At 44.6% G+C, this 16,945-nt stretch overlaps 1 protein-coding gene across 1 annotated transcript in view; it reads left to right on the top strand.

Annotated features, from left to right (window-relative positions):
* Positions 1-16,945, top strand: part of LOC119414883 (vasoactive intestinal polypeptide receptor-like) — a 37,516-nt gene that overhangs the window by 19,186 nt on the left and 1,385 nt on the right. The window contains exons 4-5 of the mRNA XM_037682003.1: positions 15,331-15,437; positions 15,524-15,621. Coding sequence (XP_037537931.1) covers positions 15,331-15,437; positions 15,524-15,621 — 205 coding nt within the window. The remainder of the gene's footprint in view (positions 1-15,330; positions 15,438-15,523; positions 15,622-16,945) is intronic.

Raw genomic sequence — 16,945 nt, 5'->3', positions numbered from 1 at the left:
ACCTCAGCCGAAGAGCCAGGAGCAACGACCTCGGGCAGACCAGGAGCGAGGACCGCAGATGAGCCGGAGTCCAGATCTGCAGCAGCTGATAGAGCCAAAGCTGTAGCTGGAAAACCAGGGAACGGGACTGCAGCTGGAGGAGATGGGGTCAGGGCTGTAGCAGGTGTAGAAGCCAGAGCTGCAGCAGGTGATGGGGCTGAAACTGTAGCAGGTGGTGGAACCGGGGCTGCCGCAGAAGATGGAGCCGTGAATCCCTCTGGAGGACTGGAGTGAGGAGCGTCCATCTAGGTCTCCTTGAGGCAGGGCAGAAGCAGGTCCAGATATATTGCCACCATAGAAACCTGCCACTGTTCGAGCTCCTCCAGCGAAGGATGGCTGGACTGCTCCTCTGGTGAACACACGTACCCCCCCCACACACACACAGCGTAATGTTTTGCCGTTCCTCGGGTGACTGAGGGCTGGGCCTTTCCTCTGCTAGCGAGGTTCTCCCCTTCTTGCGCTGGGTTCGGGGAGGACCAGCGGTCCGTCCCCCTCGGACGATTGTTTGGGACAGCCAGGTGAAGAGCGAGGAGGAGGTGGGCAGCGGGGTGCAGTGGCGAGGCGAGTCATAGAGGGATGGAGAGGCTGCGAGGCTGAGGACCCAGGTTTAATGGCAAGGCGGGTCCCCCAAAACAGCTTCTTCCTCCTCTCCTCCTTCTCTCTGTCTCGTTGAACGGTTTTGTCTGCCTCACGGGCCAGAAACTCGAACAGAGTGATCATCGTCCTGCTGGGTTTATAATGGGTTTCTGTCGCATTCTGCCGTCAGGAGCGTTGAACCCAAGTGCAGTAGGATGACAAGAGGCTCGTGGAAAAACTCAAAATAGTTGTTTTTACAAAAATAACAAAACAGAAGCTGACGGGGCAGCGTACTCTTAGTAACCAGGACACAGGACGGAGGGCAGAACACACCACGAGGACAATCCTCAGACAAAGACAATCTGAATATACACACTCACTGATTGAAACAAATAACAGACACCGGTGGTGATTAACATGACACAGGTGAGACGGGGACTGAGCACAAGGAGGGAAAACACTGAGAGCTGGGAACATGAGGAAACATAGAGACAGGACCAAAACCCAGATATTGTTGTAAAGAGTGAACTAGTCTGCAGGAAATGTTTTTAAAAGTGCTTCAGTATGCTTCAGTATGCGTTGGTAAAAAAAAAGGTTTTGATTATTGGATATTGATTGATTCTGTAAACACATGATTTTTTTTACAAAAGACATCTCAGAGTGTTTAACTTTAATAATTATTGACAGTATTACCATTTTCTCTGTGCAAAACATTTGATGTGTCATTAAAACCTTGTGCTTCCTCTCATGTTCCTTTGACTCTAACGCTCACTGTGGCTGAGTGGTAGTAGCTGAGAGTCATCCCCAAGTCATTCTCTGAGCACTAACTGATAAAAAACAACAACTTTCCATTACCTGTTAGTCCACTATGTCTGTCTGTTAGCAAAATACCTTGACAACTAGTAGATGGATTTTAAATTATCACCAGAGGAACATTTACACCTGTTTAACTTTCAGGGTCAACTTTTTTTAAAATGGCCGCCACAGCTAATTAATGAACAAACACAAAAATCTGTAACGATTGCAGCTATACCCAGGTCCAAAGACAAATGGGAACAGAAGCCAAGACTCTGAATTTACAGTGTTTATTTACATGTGATAAATAATGCAATAAGCCAGGGAGGGATTGGAACCCTGAGGAGCAAAGAGGTGATTAGAGTTCCTATAGTCAAGGATGATAATGTTATTGCTGATCTTCTTTCTGATGGAGGTCGGGGTCAGACATGGGGAGGGCTGACCCAAATGGTTCCAGGTGAAGGAGGTGTGAATGATGGCAGGTGTTAGGCAAGTGGTAGGAAGGCATGGAGGCAGCTGACGAGGCACATAGGAGGATTCAGGAAACAGGAGGACATCAAGGCTAACTCACTGGAGGCACGGAGAGAAATATAAAATCTTTAATACTTGGTTTAAGACACGAGTAAAAGGCTAGAACAACACTACCATTGGCAGGTAATGCGCCAGCGCTGGCTAAATGTTTTCCACAACGTTTTATGCTCCTCATGCTCATCAAGTCGATGATCCACAGGTGTAGCTGATTAGAGTCTGGCTGTGGGTGCAGGAGCTGGCAGAGCAGAACTCCCATAAAATCAGTCATAAAAAACAGTTTGGTTGTCAACAACTTAGCTCCATAATAACTTTTTATTTATAATTCACAATGAATCTCAAATTGCTAAAAAAGAGTGAACATCAGGATAAAAGTAAAATCCATCTTATATTACAGATTTTATTGTTCCATATTTTCATAACAGAGCACTTTGCTCTCAGGCTGCAGGTTTACTTGTGGTTTCTAGAGTTTACAAAATCAGAATGGGAGGAAGATCTTTCAGTTATCAGGCTCAGCTCTTGTGGAACCAATGTCCAGTTTCTGCCCGTGAGGCTGACACATTATCCAGTTTTAAGACTGGACTTAAGACTTTCCTTTTTGATAAATCCTATAGTTAGGGTTGGCTTGTTATGCTGCCTTAATCTTAGACTACTAGAGGACAAATTGACCTAATTTCCTTAAATGAGTTGTTAAAATTGAATAGTTTTCATTTGATGCTATTTCTATTTTAACGTGATTCTTGACCTGCCATTGTGTATCTGTTCTTCTCAAACCCAGCCAGTCAAAGCAGATGGCCGCTTGTCCTGAGTCTGGTTCTGCTAAAGGTTTCTTCCTCGTGAGGGAGTTTTTCCTTTCCACTGTCGTCTTCATGCTTGCTCAAGATGAGTGTCTGCGATGAAGTTAGCCTCAAAGCAGTCTGCTCCTCAGATAAATAATGTTAAATTATTAATTTTATATGTGAATGTTACTGTTCAGTGCCCTGAGATGACTTCTGTTGTGACTTGGTGCTACATAAATAAACTGAATTGAATTGTAACACATACTTTAAGAGAGTGAGTTATTTTGTGTACAAAGTATTATCTTGAAGGTTCAGCTATAACTTCATCATTTGTCAACAGACGATGGTTTTAATTTAAAACTGCAGGTGAAAATATTCTTGAAGGAATGCTGGTCTTTTATTTATGTCTGTAAATGAATCATCATGTTGGTCGGGTTTTCATTATTTCACGATTACCTACTTTTTTGTGTACGCATGCCTTCCATTAAACACGTCTGTATTCAGTTAGGGCTAAAACTGTGAGTGGAAATATGACTTGTGTGTGTGCATGCAATATAATAAATATTGTAAAGAATAAAAGAGAACGGCATAAAAAAAATTGGACATTTGTGTCTTGAACCAGCCCCTCATTTGATGCTGGTTTGAATGCGTCAGACTCGAGCGTTCACTCCTCTGCAGTATTTGACTCAAGGTTAATGATTCAAAAGCCACCTATGAATTATTGTTGTGCTCATGTAGTCAACTTGACGACTGAGCTGCCTGCCACTGGAATCCAGACTGCAATCTGCGTCACTTTTATTATTATTTTTTTCAATATGAGGCTGAGTCAGGGCAAGGATTTATTGTGAGCGTATGAGAGTTCAGGGCAGAAAGGGAAGGCTTCTGTGGGAAGCTGTGCACTGACCCAAATGAGATGTGGTGTGACCCAGGAGAAGATAGCGCTCCAGGGAAAAAGATGAAGGGAGAGATTAAGAACCAGCAGATTTTTGACGTTGAAAAATAAAATGTCTCTGACATGTCAAAGGTTCAGGGGTCAACAGAGCCCCACTGAGCAGGAGCTTCAAGAGGAACAGAGCTGACCTTTGCTGCAATGATCACTTCAATTACACAGTAAATCAACTAGTCAGGGATTAGTAAACTACCACCCCAGGTGGATTGGAAGCTTTTATTTACACATGAGCTTTTCAAAAGCTAAAAAATAAAGTACTTTTTACATAGATGCACCGATTTCTGTTTTTCATCTTCTCGACTTCTACTTTGAAAGGATTTTTAGAAACCCGGCTAGGTTGCGTTGTGGTCACTTGTCCATACGTGCCCTCATTTGTGAATTTCTTACCCAAAATGTGTAAAAAGTCCCCGTGGCTTCACAGCCTGGAACACTTGTGAAAGACTAGAGCCATTGAGGCGTCCTGAGCTGCTCGTTTGACAAGGCTCTCGCAGTAAAAACAAGCATTACGAAACACGGCGCCACAGAGATTGAGGGGCAGAGTTGTAAATTTAGTTAAGATATTTGCCATTCTCATGAACTCTTTACCTAGCAGGTCGAACACCAACACCCAGCCATTCATCTCTGCTAATAACACCAGGGAGTCGCCCTCTCTGCACACTCACTGACAGACTGTCCTTATGTCAAGGCCAACATCTACACGCCTCATTATCATTAATATCTACTTCCAAGGTAAAATGAGAATGAACAATGCTGACTGAAAGCAGAGGATTAAATGAAAATAATTCTGGACTGATAAACTCATCTGAGCTCTCCTCGTCGCTGAACATGACTGAAAATCCTTGCAGTCATGTTTTGGGGAACGATGAAAGCATTCTTCTGACGATCCCTCAAACGGGCCAGATCCAGTGGCTGAAACATCAGCGGCTTATCTTGGCCTTTGTGTCCTGTCGTGTTGTTTGGAGAAACTAAGCCTCCGTCGTCTCTGCATTACGCCGCTCAGGTATTTGAGAGCTGACCGACTTTTAATGCCAAACACATTCTAAGACTCTGGATTGTTGCTTATTTCCCAACCCTGTCACCATTTGGTAGTGGCTGTGGAGCGACATGGTTGGGAAATGTGAGGAATGTGTCCAATATTTAGATTTCCACAGCAGCTGGATTAATCTGTCATTAACTTGTGTCTTTATTGTACTAAAAGAAGAAATGCCAAAGAGAAAACAATTAAACAATGATAGAGTAAACTGTGCTTCCTGTTGTTGCACCACAAGAACAGACGAGGTGAGCTGTGTGTTGATGCTACACATAGAGTCAGAAGGACATCTTTTTTTAATGGTGTTCATCCTCAACAGGAAGTGAGCCTTTAAATTTATAGATTCAGTGATGCACATTTACTAAAAATGCTGAAGAAAAACCAAAAAGATCTAACTTGAGTTTGATGTTTTTAAGATATACAGCAGTCCCTCGCTACTTCATGGTTCATTATTGCAGATTTGCTCTATCGCGGTTTTTCAAAATAAGATTGGACAATACATACAATTGGCTGATTGATGGATGAGCTGCATGATCGGCATGGGATTTTTATTTAAAATAAATTATTCTATTCTTATAAATAAATAAATAATAATAAATAATAATTATTATAATTATTATAATAAATTATATTAATAATTATATTAAATTATTCGGCGTGACACCGGTCTGTGTCTCCGTACACCTTTCAGGAAACACTTCATCAACGGGTGATTAAAAACTGTTCTGTCACCGAAGCCCTCGTGAAAGGAAGAAATAGCTGCAGCATAAGTCTTAATTGTGCTTAATGCTAGATTTCTGTCCATCAGCTGCTGCAGAAAGGACAGCATGCCACCTAGTGGACATGAGATGGCCTCTACACCTTTCTCCATGCACCAGCGCTGAAAAGCTGTCCACTTTGATATAAGCGAATAAAGGAGCATTTTTGGCCACGGGCTGTGTGAAGGCGTCCACTCCTAATTGTGGGTCATCTCGTGGGCTCAGTGAGAACCATAATTGACACTGGGCGTTCTCCCATGTGGCGGACAGATCCACTGCTGCTCAGCCGAACCTACTCCAAATCCAAGAGATCAGCTCGGAATGGAGGCTCCAGCCTCTGTGGCGGGGACCGCCCCTCAACATGGTACCCACTCCCCTGTTCAGGACGCTGGGAATGTACACTGCTCTGATGGAGAGCAGATTTTTGTGTGCCCAACACAACAGCTGTTTCGCAATGCGTAACAGTTAGGCTGAGTGCATGCCTCCCTAACAGTTTAAGTAAGCTGTCGTCACTTGTTGTCCGTGTGGATCAGAACATGCTGATCCAGCAGCAGGGGGGCAAAATGCTGAGTCACATTTCAGACCTTGAAAACATTCTAGCACATTTATGTAAAGCGACATGTGGTCCAGCCACTGTGCTCCCACTGCTTGGGACAGACGCATTCCTCCCAGCTTGACAGGAACGCGTCTGTGAAAACTGAGACGTGTGACGTAGGCCTGCTGATGGGAACTCCCTCTGACAGAATGAGGGGGTTTCCCCAGTGATTCAGATCGGTTCTCACGGAGGGGGGCACAAAGATAATCCGCTTCTTCTGGCACATAGGATCTATGCGCAGGCAGGCGAACCATCTCTGAAGGCGTCTCATGTGAAGTAGGCCCAGCGGAACCATGATGTGGGCCGCTGACATCATCCCAGGGGTCGCATGACAGGCAGAACTGTCACTATGTTGCAGGGTTTGACATGGCGGAGCTGGGTTTGACACGGCGGAGCTGAGCTGATAGAGCTTTGGCTCTCAGCTGTGATAAATGGGCTCTCATTGTGGTTGAGTTTAGCTCCACTTCCAGATAAACAATCATCTGGGACGGACGAACTGAACTTTTTCCCAGTTTATAGAAAACCCCAGGTTTAGCAGGTGTAACACTAGCGTTTTGGTCTGTGCGACTGCTTCCTATCTGGACCGAGCTAATAAGAGCAGATCGTCTAGATAAAAATAATTCTCATTCCTGCCATGTGTAACGACTGCAGAGCTGTCCACGCATTTCGAGAATGTGCGTGGGGGGTTTCAGAATGATGGAAAATCTCTTCAGATCTTCAGATCTATGGAGGTGAAAACCAGTCATTCTGGTGAAGTTCTCCAGCAGCTGTTTGTCAGCATGGGGAGTTGTCTCCCCATGATCGAATTGCTGAACATGAACAGGTCGAGAATGGGTCTTATCCCTCCGCTTTTTTATCAGAATCAGGAAGTAGTGGGAGGGAAAAAAAGGTATTTTTCTCTCCGTTGGGAACTCTGGAAATCACGTTTTTCGTCAGAAATTCCTGAACTTCTGACTGGAGAGATGAGCTCTGTTCTGGAGAAGACAGAATCGTCTCTATAATCCCTCTGAATGGTGGGGGTTGAGCTGCGAACTGCAGCGTGTAACCCCTGCTGATCAGACGGTCCGTCTATCTGTCTAGGGAACACACTCGCTGCCACTCTGAGTAACGCTCAGAGAGCAGGCACGCATTTTGTGTTGTGTCATGTTTCTCATGAACGTCAACCAGACTAAAAAAACCCTTACTGCCATCACCCGCTCTGGAGATTCTCCGGGGGGAACCCAAAGGGGGGCTCCAACAGAAAAAAGGCTGTATGTGTGCCTCTGTGCTGAGCCCAGGCTGCGGTCTCACATTAGAGCTGAGGTGAGCCGGCGCGCACTGAGAGGAGGCGTGAGTGCTTTCTGAGTGAGACACCGTTTCAGTGGAGGCTGCAGCTGTTGTAGTGAAAACACGTTTACTCCCGCTGTGCTGTGAGTGGGCAGAAAACAGCAGAAATAAAAAACGGGCTCTGGCTGAAAACGAGGGATTTTACCGGACTCGGTCTGCTGAAAAAAATTCATTTTAGCTGACGTGGCAGACGAGTGTTTTGTGATATTTACTGAACTGCTGTGCCATTTACAACGCTGTTTAGAGGTTACTGGCTCATTCTATGTGGGGAATGTGTGAAGAGAGGCAGCTGTGAGTTCAGCTGAGCTGACAGTCTCAGATGAAACTTTACTTTCAGAGATGTTTCTGTTTTATTTCAAAACATACATAGTCAAAAAAACACACACATTTCCCTGAAAGGAGCTGTTCCATGGTGGAGGGGGCCGGCGGAGAAGCGGAGCGTGAAGTCGCTGCTGCAGCTGTGGAGTGCCTCTGCTGCTGTTGCTGGCCAAGGCGGTCCCTCCAGCAGCCGGAGGAGTGGGAGGAAGACTGTGACGTCACTAGATGGTGTACAGTCTCTGAGACCTCCTTGTACCTCTGCGATTTCTCAAGGATGGTCCTGAAGTTGGTCCCGAACAGTGCCTCTGGGGTAATGGGGCCCTCCAGCAGGTCTTTTTGCAGCCTCTCGGACAAGGATGGCAAGAGGCGGAGCCAGATGGTCCTCTGGATCATGGTCATCTGGGCAGCGATGCGGGACAGGCAGACTGCAGAGGTGGCGCACATGTTTAAGATGACATCATTGGCGTTACAAAGAGAGCTCTTTGTCTCCTCTAGCTAGTCTGTTTCCTCCAGCCTCTTTGAGATGCTGTAGGCCAGCAGAGCGATGTTGTTGTTCTCCGCGACCGCCTGGGATGTGCACTGCTGAGCTCGTTTGGTGAGCTTTGTCACCCTTTGGTCATGCTTTTCTGGAGGGATAGGTTGCCGGTCCATCCTGGAAGCTTTTTCCCCAAGTGCCTCCGCCAGGCTTGGCTCATTGGGGGAGAACTGAGGGAAAAAAACACAGATCGGTAAAACCCTCCACTCTGGAGATGGAGGCAAAGGTGGAGACGGATGTCTTCAGCTTGCTGGGCCCTGCTGCAGCCTCATTCCAATGTGATGTCACAGCTGGACAGCGAGGCCAGATGGGATCAGGGCAACGAGCCGGGGCAGAGCCAAACCTTCTCGCCAGATCATCTGATCAGGGCGGAGGGAGGCGAGGGATGGAAAGGGCTTTTGTGTTAGCAGCCTCCTGGATTATGCCGGGCAGCCTCGAGAGGAGGGCGCCGATGGCTGGGAGCGGTGTGGTCGCTGACGTGGGAAGACCTGAGGTGGCTGAGCATCTGTTCGACCGCTCTACTTCCGTCACTACGCTCTCCAGGAGGGAAGGGGCAGCGAGGTTGTTTCCAGCATCGCCTTTCACGGAGGAATCATTCGATTCACTGCGTGACTCTGTGTCAAAGAAATGCTGTGGTGTCGTCCTGCGCGTAGCATCCCGCCACGGAAAAAAACCACTCAGCGGAGAGCTGCTGCCCACATTGCCTTTTTCGAGAGAATCATCCGATTCACCGCGAGGAAAAAAACATTAGAAAAGGCGATGGTGTCGTCCAGCGAGTAGCAGCCTGCCACGGACAAATACTCAGTGGAGCTGCTGCCAACAACGCCTTTTTCAAGGGAATCATCCGATTCATTGCGACGAAAACACGTTAGAAAAGGCGGTGGCGGCGTCCAGCAAGTAGCGGCCCTCCACGGAAAAAACACTCAGCGGAGCTACTGCTAACATCTCCTTTTTCGAGGGAATCATCCAATTCGCCGCGAGGAAAAACGTTAGAAAAGGTAATGGCGTCATCCAGCGGGTAGCAGCCCGCCACGTAAAAACACTCCTCGGCACTTACCTTGAACAAGTATACTCGTCTCTGCTTCTCTTCGGGGAGGAAGAGCTCACCGGGACAGCAGGAGGTTGGCGTGGTGGAGACCCAGGCATCCTTAGCAAACATTGTGCCGGTCAAAGCTGGACATCTTTTCCTTCTTTGTTCTTCTGACAGTGCTAGTTAGCTGGCTGAAGAAAAAATGGGAGCCGATTACCCGGTCTCACCGTAATTTATACAGACCGGGGGTGAGGCTCACACAGCAGGTGGGCGTGGACTAAAGTTTTCAATGCTGCGCTGTGCGCGAAGGGATAAACCCACTAGCGATAGCCTTAAAGGGCGAAGCCTATATGAAATAGAACTCACCGGCTTTGTCGACCTCTATGCATAAATGGATTATGATGTTATTGGATGTTGCAGCTTTATGTTGCGAGGTCCTTTTTTTGCGTCTTTTACACTGTTTCCTCGCCAGAAAATGGTGTGAGACATGATTTTTTTGGCTTCTTCCATCCTCATGTTCTCTTTTTCTCATCTGCCTGTATGTTGTATGTAACAGGTCTCTCTTGTAAATGAGTCTCTGAGGCTCAATGGGAACTAACCTGAATGAATAAAGGTCTAATTATAATAATTATAATAAACTGTAAAAAAAAACAGCGATCAAAGTGTCGAAAAGACAGTCCAATTTACTTTCATAAAATAAATGGATGGATGGTTCTTAGATGGACAACTGAGAAGACAGTCGTAATCGAGGTTGGAGCAGCAGGAGCAACAACGCGCAGGAATATATTCAGCAGAGAAGAGTTCGACTCAGAAACATGACGTGTGTGTGTGTGTGTGTGGGGGAGACACTTGACAGAATCAATGCTGCTCTATTCACACACAACCTGTTGTTGCTCTCTAAACTAGTAATTTAATCAAGTGTTTACAAATGTAGGTAAACGTAGATGTTTAACAACCCGTTAAAACAGGCTACACCAAAATGCAGGAAATAGCATCCACTTTATTCAAAAAATTGAGGGGGAGGAGGACCCACAAGCTCCACTTCCCCCGCACAACCCCTACTTCATCTCCCCCACCCACCGACCGAACCCCCACCACCAGACTGCCCGCTATTTTTGTTTTGGGATCTATCAGTTTACAAATTAAGCCCTGGCTTCAGAGTATGGATCCCCAACGATAAATGAGGACTACTATTCTGTTACTGTTTTACCAGGTAATCCAAGCTTTTGTTTAAACTGTGGTCATCTGGATATCATCATTTGGATAATTAAATTATCCAAAGGAGCGATGTTGTTTTATGGCTGTTAATGTTGGATTCCCTTTTTGTCCCCCATTGTGAAGCAAAGAGGGGCAATTGGAAATACCCTCTGTCCACCCGTCTGTTTGTCTGTGGTGTGAGCGTGCAAACTTAAAAAATATATGAGGTACCGACTTCCATTTTGGTGTGTGACTGCATCTAGGCGTAAGAAAGGTTACCATCACAAACTGGGTTGCCACATCAAAATCCAAGATGGCCTCCCCCATATATATGTAAACTGACTACCCCAATCATTTGAGGAAACTGTGCTTTCTAGTTTTTATTTTTATATAAAGTATAGTTTCCTCAAATGATCTGGATGGCTGGAGATTAATTTATGAGGGCCAAGGCCACCATTGTCCACCCCCTGGCTCCACCACTGCACCTGGTGGTGGATAAAATGTTTCCCTCCACTCACCAAGATACGCCACTCTGTGCTGCCTCGGACAAGAAAACAAAAAAAATCCTCTTTCTCTACAGTGTAACTCCTGCCCTCTTGAATAATTTACACTGTACACTAAAACCATTAAGGTGACATTCCCTGTTCAATTCCAGTCCAGAAAAACACTCATGTAGAAAACTACAAACATTCACTGTTAAAATTGGGTAAATCTGTGTATCGCTTGCTTTATACGTGTCTTAGAGTTAAGCTCCAAACATCAACACACAGTAGCTTCATGTTGCTCACCTGAACTCAGCCACAGTTCAAGCTTTACTCTCAGATTCTGTCTTGACTCTTCCTTAAAACACTGCTGCAGTTGTTAATCTGGTTAATCTGACAGGAAATAATCTTTTCACATGTTCGGTGCAGTGAAGACAAACACAGTTAAAGGTGTTTTCAACCCACAGCAGACCTTTTCACCGTCTTTATGACCCTTTAAGGCGGTCCCCCTAATTTTTGTTCATAATCTGCCAAAACTTTGGCTATTTAGAGTCCTTAAAACTACTTTTTGAGTATTTTTACCTCCATTTTCAGAGTGTTTTCTCAGCCTAATGGGAACATGAGGGACGTAATAACTCCATACATGAGCGTGCATCGAATGGCCGAGCATGCTAGTGTTGAATTTTTTATTCATGCACGAAAAAAAGACTTGCTAAAGTAGAAGTTACTGAATTGTAGCTGGTGTTTACTGTAAAGTTCTCTCCACAAAACTGACAGATCTGTTTCACGATGCTCGGTTCTGATGACTCTTTTTACACCAGTCAACGACGGACGTATCATGGTAGTCTCTGTACGTAAGCCTTCTCTTGTCCCACTCATAACTTCTCATCCACTCAAGATAATTTAATAAAACTTCATACTCACATGCATCATCACTAGATAAATGGTAAATTAACTGTACTTATATAGCGTCTTTCTATCTTATCAAGACACTCAAAGCTGTTCCCTCTTTTAACCATTCATACAGCACTCTACTATACCTCTACAAAGAATAATCAGAACTTTAGATCACATTCATACAGTGATGGGACACACATCGGAGGCAGTGAGGGGTTCAATGTCTTGCCCAGGGACACTTCAGCATGTGACTGCTGGTGGAATTGAACCCCCAACTTTTGCACTGGAGGATGATTGCTCTAATCACTCGGCCACAGCCGCCCCCAGATACATATAGATGGAGTGTAACGTACACTATTCATCACATCAGCTCCAAGGTCAAGGTCTCAAATCAAGGTCAACATTCGGACAAGGTCTTGACTTGTCTGGACCATAACTGCTAATCCGTCAAGTTAATTTAATAAAACTTGATACACATTTGTTCCACCACAGGACTGCGTGTCACAATATTTTCATCACCCCAGCTGGTCAAGGTCACAAATCAAGGTCAAAGGTTATACAAGCCTTTGCTTGTTTGGGCCATTGCTGTACATTGCCATGTAATAGTTTGTTGACAGGCATAGAATATGCCACATGCAGAACTCTTATTTTAAATGTTTCTAGCGATTTTTTAAATGCACACACACACAACAACAATGGCGTCCTCAGTTTCTATTGTTTATGGTTAATGTCACACATGTGTAACGGTTCGTTCATAACACAGCTCAGGTCAGGCACCTTCTGTAAGGTTTCTTCATGGACCGAGGCAGCAAGGGTGGTTGGAGCTGGCCTAACTTTAATATGTCTCTGTCTCATGAAGAGACAGAAGCAAAACAGCAGACATGACAAATCATTAATGTGATGAAAATCTGAGGGACAGAGGTGGTTTGAGAGGAGTAAAGGAGGACATCATTGTGAAAAGAAACCGCCCATCATTAAATAGAGGTAGAGGCCTCCGTGTTTCACTGTTCTCCTCTTACAATGCTTTTTATTGCTAGAATCACTCAGCCCTCTGTGAATAGCAAGCAGCCTGCATGGCACTAACAACAATTGTTAGCCTGATGGTCCTCCTTTTTACATGTGAACAGCTAGTTCTGGATGTCAGCAGCAAACTGGTTGATCTACCATGAGAAGGTGCCTCTTATAAGACTGAGTTTGTTGCAGCGCCTCAGACTCAAGAAGTCTTTTGGATAAAAGACGAAATGTTTCAACAAAAAGAATGAGTCCAGAGAACCTGACTCATCCTTGTTAGAACCAACATAGAAAGGTTCTGCTTTGATTCTCACAGCAGCGTGCTGGCTCCGAGACGTCGTGTCCGATCCACAGGTTCACGGTGTTTAAAAAAAAACAGAGGTAGACACAAGTTGTGCTTCTACTTCAAGCTCACCAGCTGCTGAAACACTACACAGTTGTCAGTGGTGACTGCAGACACTTTGACATATGTTTTACATGTTAGTGCTGTGTTTACATACTGCCACAAGCCACTTCTGCAAAAGCGCTGGAGCTGCTCTGAAAAACATTGCTGGACAAGTAACAGAATGAAACCACTTATCTGGCTGGGTTCTTTGTAACGTTAACCCTATAACATCTGGCTCAGTTACCAGCTGTACATGAGGGTTTTAGAGAAACATAATAACTCTGCAACAACATACTGTATGTTAGCCTACACAGCCATGTCAGTGTCACACACTGGACAATCCAAATAGATTTTTATATAATATAGACAACCTAAGTTTAGTTATCTCCTTAGTGTGGAACAAATGATCTGAGTTTGGGTTTTAAATATCGATAACTAACGATATAAGTCTGAAAAGCACAACGGAGCAGAAGTTATAAATAGAAGACAAATGTGCAGCAGAACTTGTGGGTGCTTCTCTGCTGCTGAGTATCTTTTCTTTTCATCTTTTGCATCTCTGCTTTGTCATCTGTCAGATTCTTGTGTTTGTGGTTCTGCAGAGATTTGCCTCTTTAATAAACTTTCTTCTCCTGTAGTCCTTGGACTTTTGCTCTCTGAACGGTCACTCCTGCTCTTACAGGAGGGCCAGAGAGACTTCTAACAGATGGAGGCAGGTTCACTTATGGACTGTCTCAGCATCTTAGAGTAAGATGGACAGCTGGCCATCACCTCCTTTCAATTTTAATTTTGGATGGATTCCAGTGACATTTGTGTTATAAACGGAAGAGTTTCCATCGACTCTGGAAATCAGGGAAAACCTGGAAAATGATTTTCACCTTATCCAGACAGGGAAAACTCAGGAAATTTTGTTTTCATGAAGTGCTTTATATCACATTCATACACCGATGGGACACACATCAGAGGCAATGAGGGGTTCAGTGTCTTGCCCAGGGACACTTCAGCATGTGACTGCTGGTGGATTCGAACCCCCAACTCTTGCATTGAAGGACGACTGCTCTAACCACTGAGCCACCCCCCCCACACACACACACATACATTACAAATGCTTGACACCATTGGGACCAAGACCACCACTGGCTACACCCTGGCTCCTCCATTGTTCTTGCTGATGGAGAAAATTTCTCCCTCCACTCTGCGCAGTCTTGGACATAAAGAAAAAAACAAATTTATCCAGTCCAGAAAAACATTTATTTAAAAAACTACAAGCATTCACTTTTCCAATCCCTCGGAGACGGGGGACATCAGGGTACCACTTGTTTCACTTTATTCTTGTGATGAGTGCAGCTTAGTCACCACTAAGCTCATTAAGCTCGTCCTCTCCTTTCCTGAATTTATTTAAAAATAAAACTATCAGTTCTGCATATATCTAACAGCTTTGTGTAGCAAAGTTTTGAACAAAGATCCTGTGAGATCTCTTAGCTCTCAGAAAAAATAATGGGGCCGACCCTCATCTACTACACCAGATGTTAGCTCAATATCTATAAAAATGACTGAGTTGTAGCATTTTTGTGTTCACAAATATTGACTAGTTGTGGCAGCCATCTTGAATCAGGCTGCTCCCAAACGTTAACCAGATGTAGATGAACATCTAATATTTACTTTATGAGAATTTTAATAGAACCTGTACACGATGGTTTGTGAGATATTTTGCTGACAGACTGATTATGCATGTAGGGCATGTTTGGTCAGGAGGGCATCAGATGTGGCACCACTGATTGTTTCAGGTTTAAAATTCTTAGCAGCAGTTTTCTACATGTGGGTCTGTTTTGATACAAACTTTTGCACAATTTTCTTTGCAGATAACTTCTGCTCAAACAAGAAGACAAAAGTAAATCTGTGCTTCCTTTAAAACTGTTAGTTGGCTAATTAAGTGGAGACCTGGACAGGACCTGTGCTCCTTTGTTACACTTTTTATACTAACAATGCAACAGGTCACCCTGCGTTATCATATTAAAACTGAATTATCACATCAAAAACTGAATCCACAAAGTTTAGCTGTGTCACTGCCAATACAAAGTCTTGTCTCTGTCTGCCCATCAGGTAATCTGTCAAAGACCTGCACCGCCGACGGCTGGACCCCCATCAGTATGGACTCATACATACTGGACTGTGGTTACAATCCCAACAGCACCATGGAGGAAAATTCAGTCAGTGCTCATGTGGTTTCATGTGAAACGTTGAACTCGGTCTAAAGAGCTGAATCAGTTTTGTTTAACAGAATATGTTCCTACAGGGGGAATTCTTCGGCGCCATCAAAGTTGGTTACACCGTCGGTCACAGTGTGTCGCTCATTTCTCTGATAGTTGCCATCATCATACTCTGTCTTTTTCGGTAAGGAGATTCATAAAAATACTGACTAATGTCATATCAAGCCTCATTTAGAGTAATAAAACCATGGTCGACTCATACTGTGTTACTCTTCCTGGTTTTATGGAGGTTTTTACAGTGTTTTTCACACAAACGGCTCCAGATTTTTGTAGGCCACGTCATCACAATTACACACTATCAACACTTTAGTGTTAACAACTGCAAGCAGCTATAAAACCAAAGCACTTTGGGCTGCTGATGTTTACGCCATGGTCCACGGTGACCTTTAGGCTTGGGTCGCAGACAAACAATAACGTGACACTGATAAGTTTAACTGGTGTTTGTGTGGATTATACTGAGCAGCCTTTTCCTTTCAGTGTGCATTTGCACTGTTTGCATGTAATTGGCTAAACAACAGGGTGTGTGTTTACTCCTCTGGGTTATGAAATGCCATGGGCTTGCATTCTGGAGCAGAAACACAGGATGTGAACAGCTTTCCATGTTTATGTCCAGCTTCAGATGCAGCGTTCAGGCAGCTGCTGGATGCTGTGTGACATCTCATGCGACCAGCTGGATTGATTTGTCTGATGGGTTTACACACTTGACCCCAAGTTATCCTCACAGCAGGAAGGCCTTTGTCTGAAAACACCCACTAGAGGGGGTTTACGCGTTAGAAACATTGTTGTGGTTTTCTTTTCTGTTGGGTGTCATGTCAGGTTTGTCATTTGTTTCTGGGTGTAGGTAAATTTGAACAGTATAGAAAACAATTTTCTTAAAGGGATACTTTGACGGGTGGTTCAACTGTAGCCTCTCAGTCATAAGGCTGCCGGATCTAATCCCGGTCCGGGGCCTTTCTGGGTGGAGTTTGCATGTTCTCTTCGTGCATGCGTGGATTTTCTCCAGGTACTCCAGTTTCCTCCCACAGACAAAAAAACATGCATGTTAGACTGATTGGTAACTCTGAATTGTCACTAGGTGAGAGAGAGTGAATGGTTGTTTGTCTCTGTGTCCCTGTGATAGACTGGAGACCTGTCCAGGGTGTCCCCCGTCTCTTGCACAGTGATTACTGGATATGGGCACCAGTGACCACCCACAGCCCGAAAAGGAAGAAGTGGATAAAGTTAATGGATGGGTCAGGTCTCTCTTGTAAATGAGTCCTCGAGGCTCAATGGGATTTACCTGTCTAAAAAAAGGTTGAATGAAAATTGTATGTATGCATGCATGCATGCATGCATGCATGCATGCATGCATGCATGTATGTATGTATGTATGTATGTATGCATGCATGCATGCATGCATGCATGTATGTATGTATGTATGTATGTATGTATGTATGTATGTATGTATG

The sequence above is a fragment of the Nematolebias whitei genome, chromosome 9 (genome assembly GCF_014905685.2).
Source record: "Nematolebias whitei isolate Nwh7 chromosome 9, NemWhi1, whole genome shotgun sequence".
NCBI classification, from domain to species: Eukaryota; Metazoa; Chordata; class Actinopteri; order Cyprinodontiformes; family Rivulidae; genus Nematolebias; species Nematolebias whitei.
Note: the sequence above shows the minus strand (reverse complement) of the source record. Positions and strands in the feature narration are given on the sequence as shown.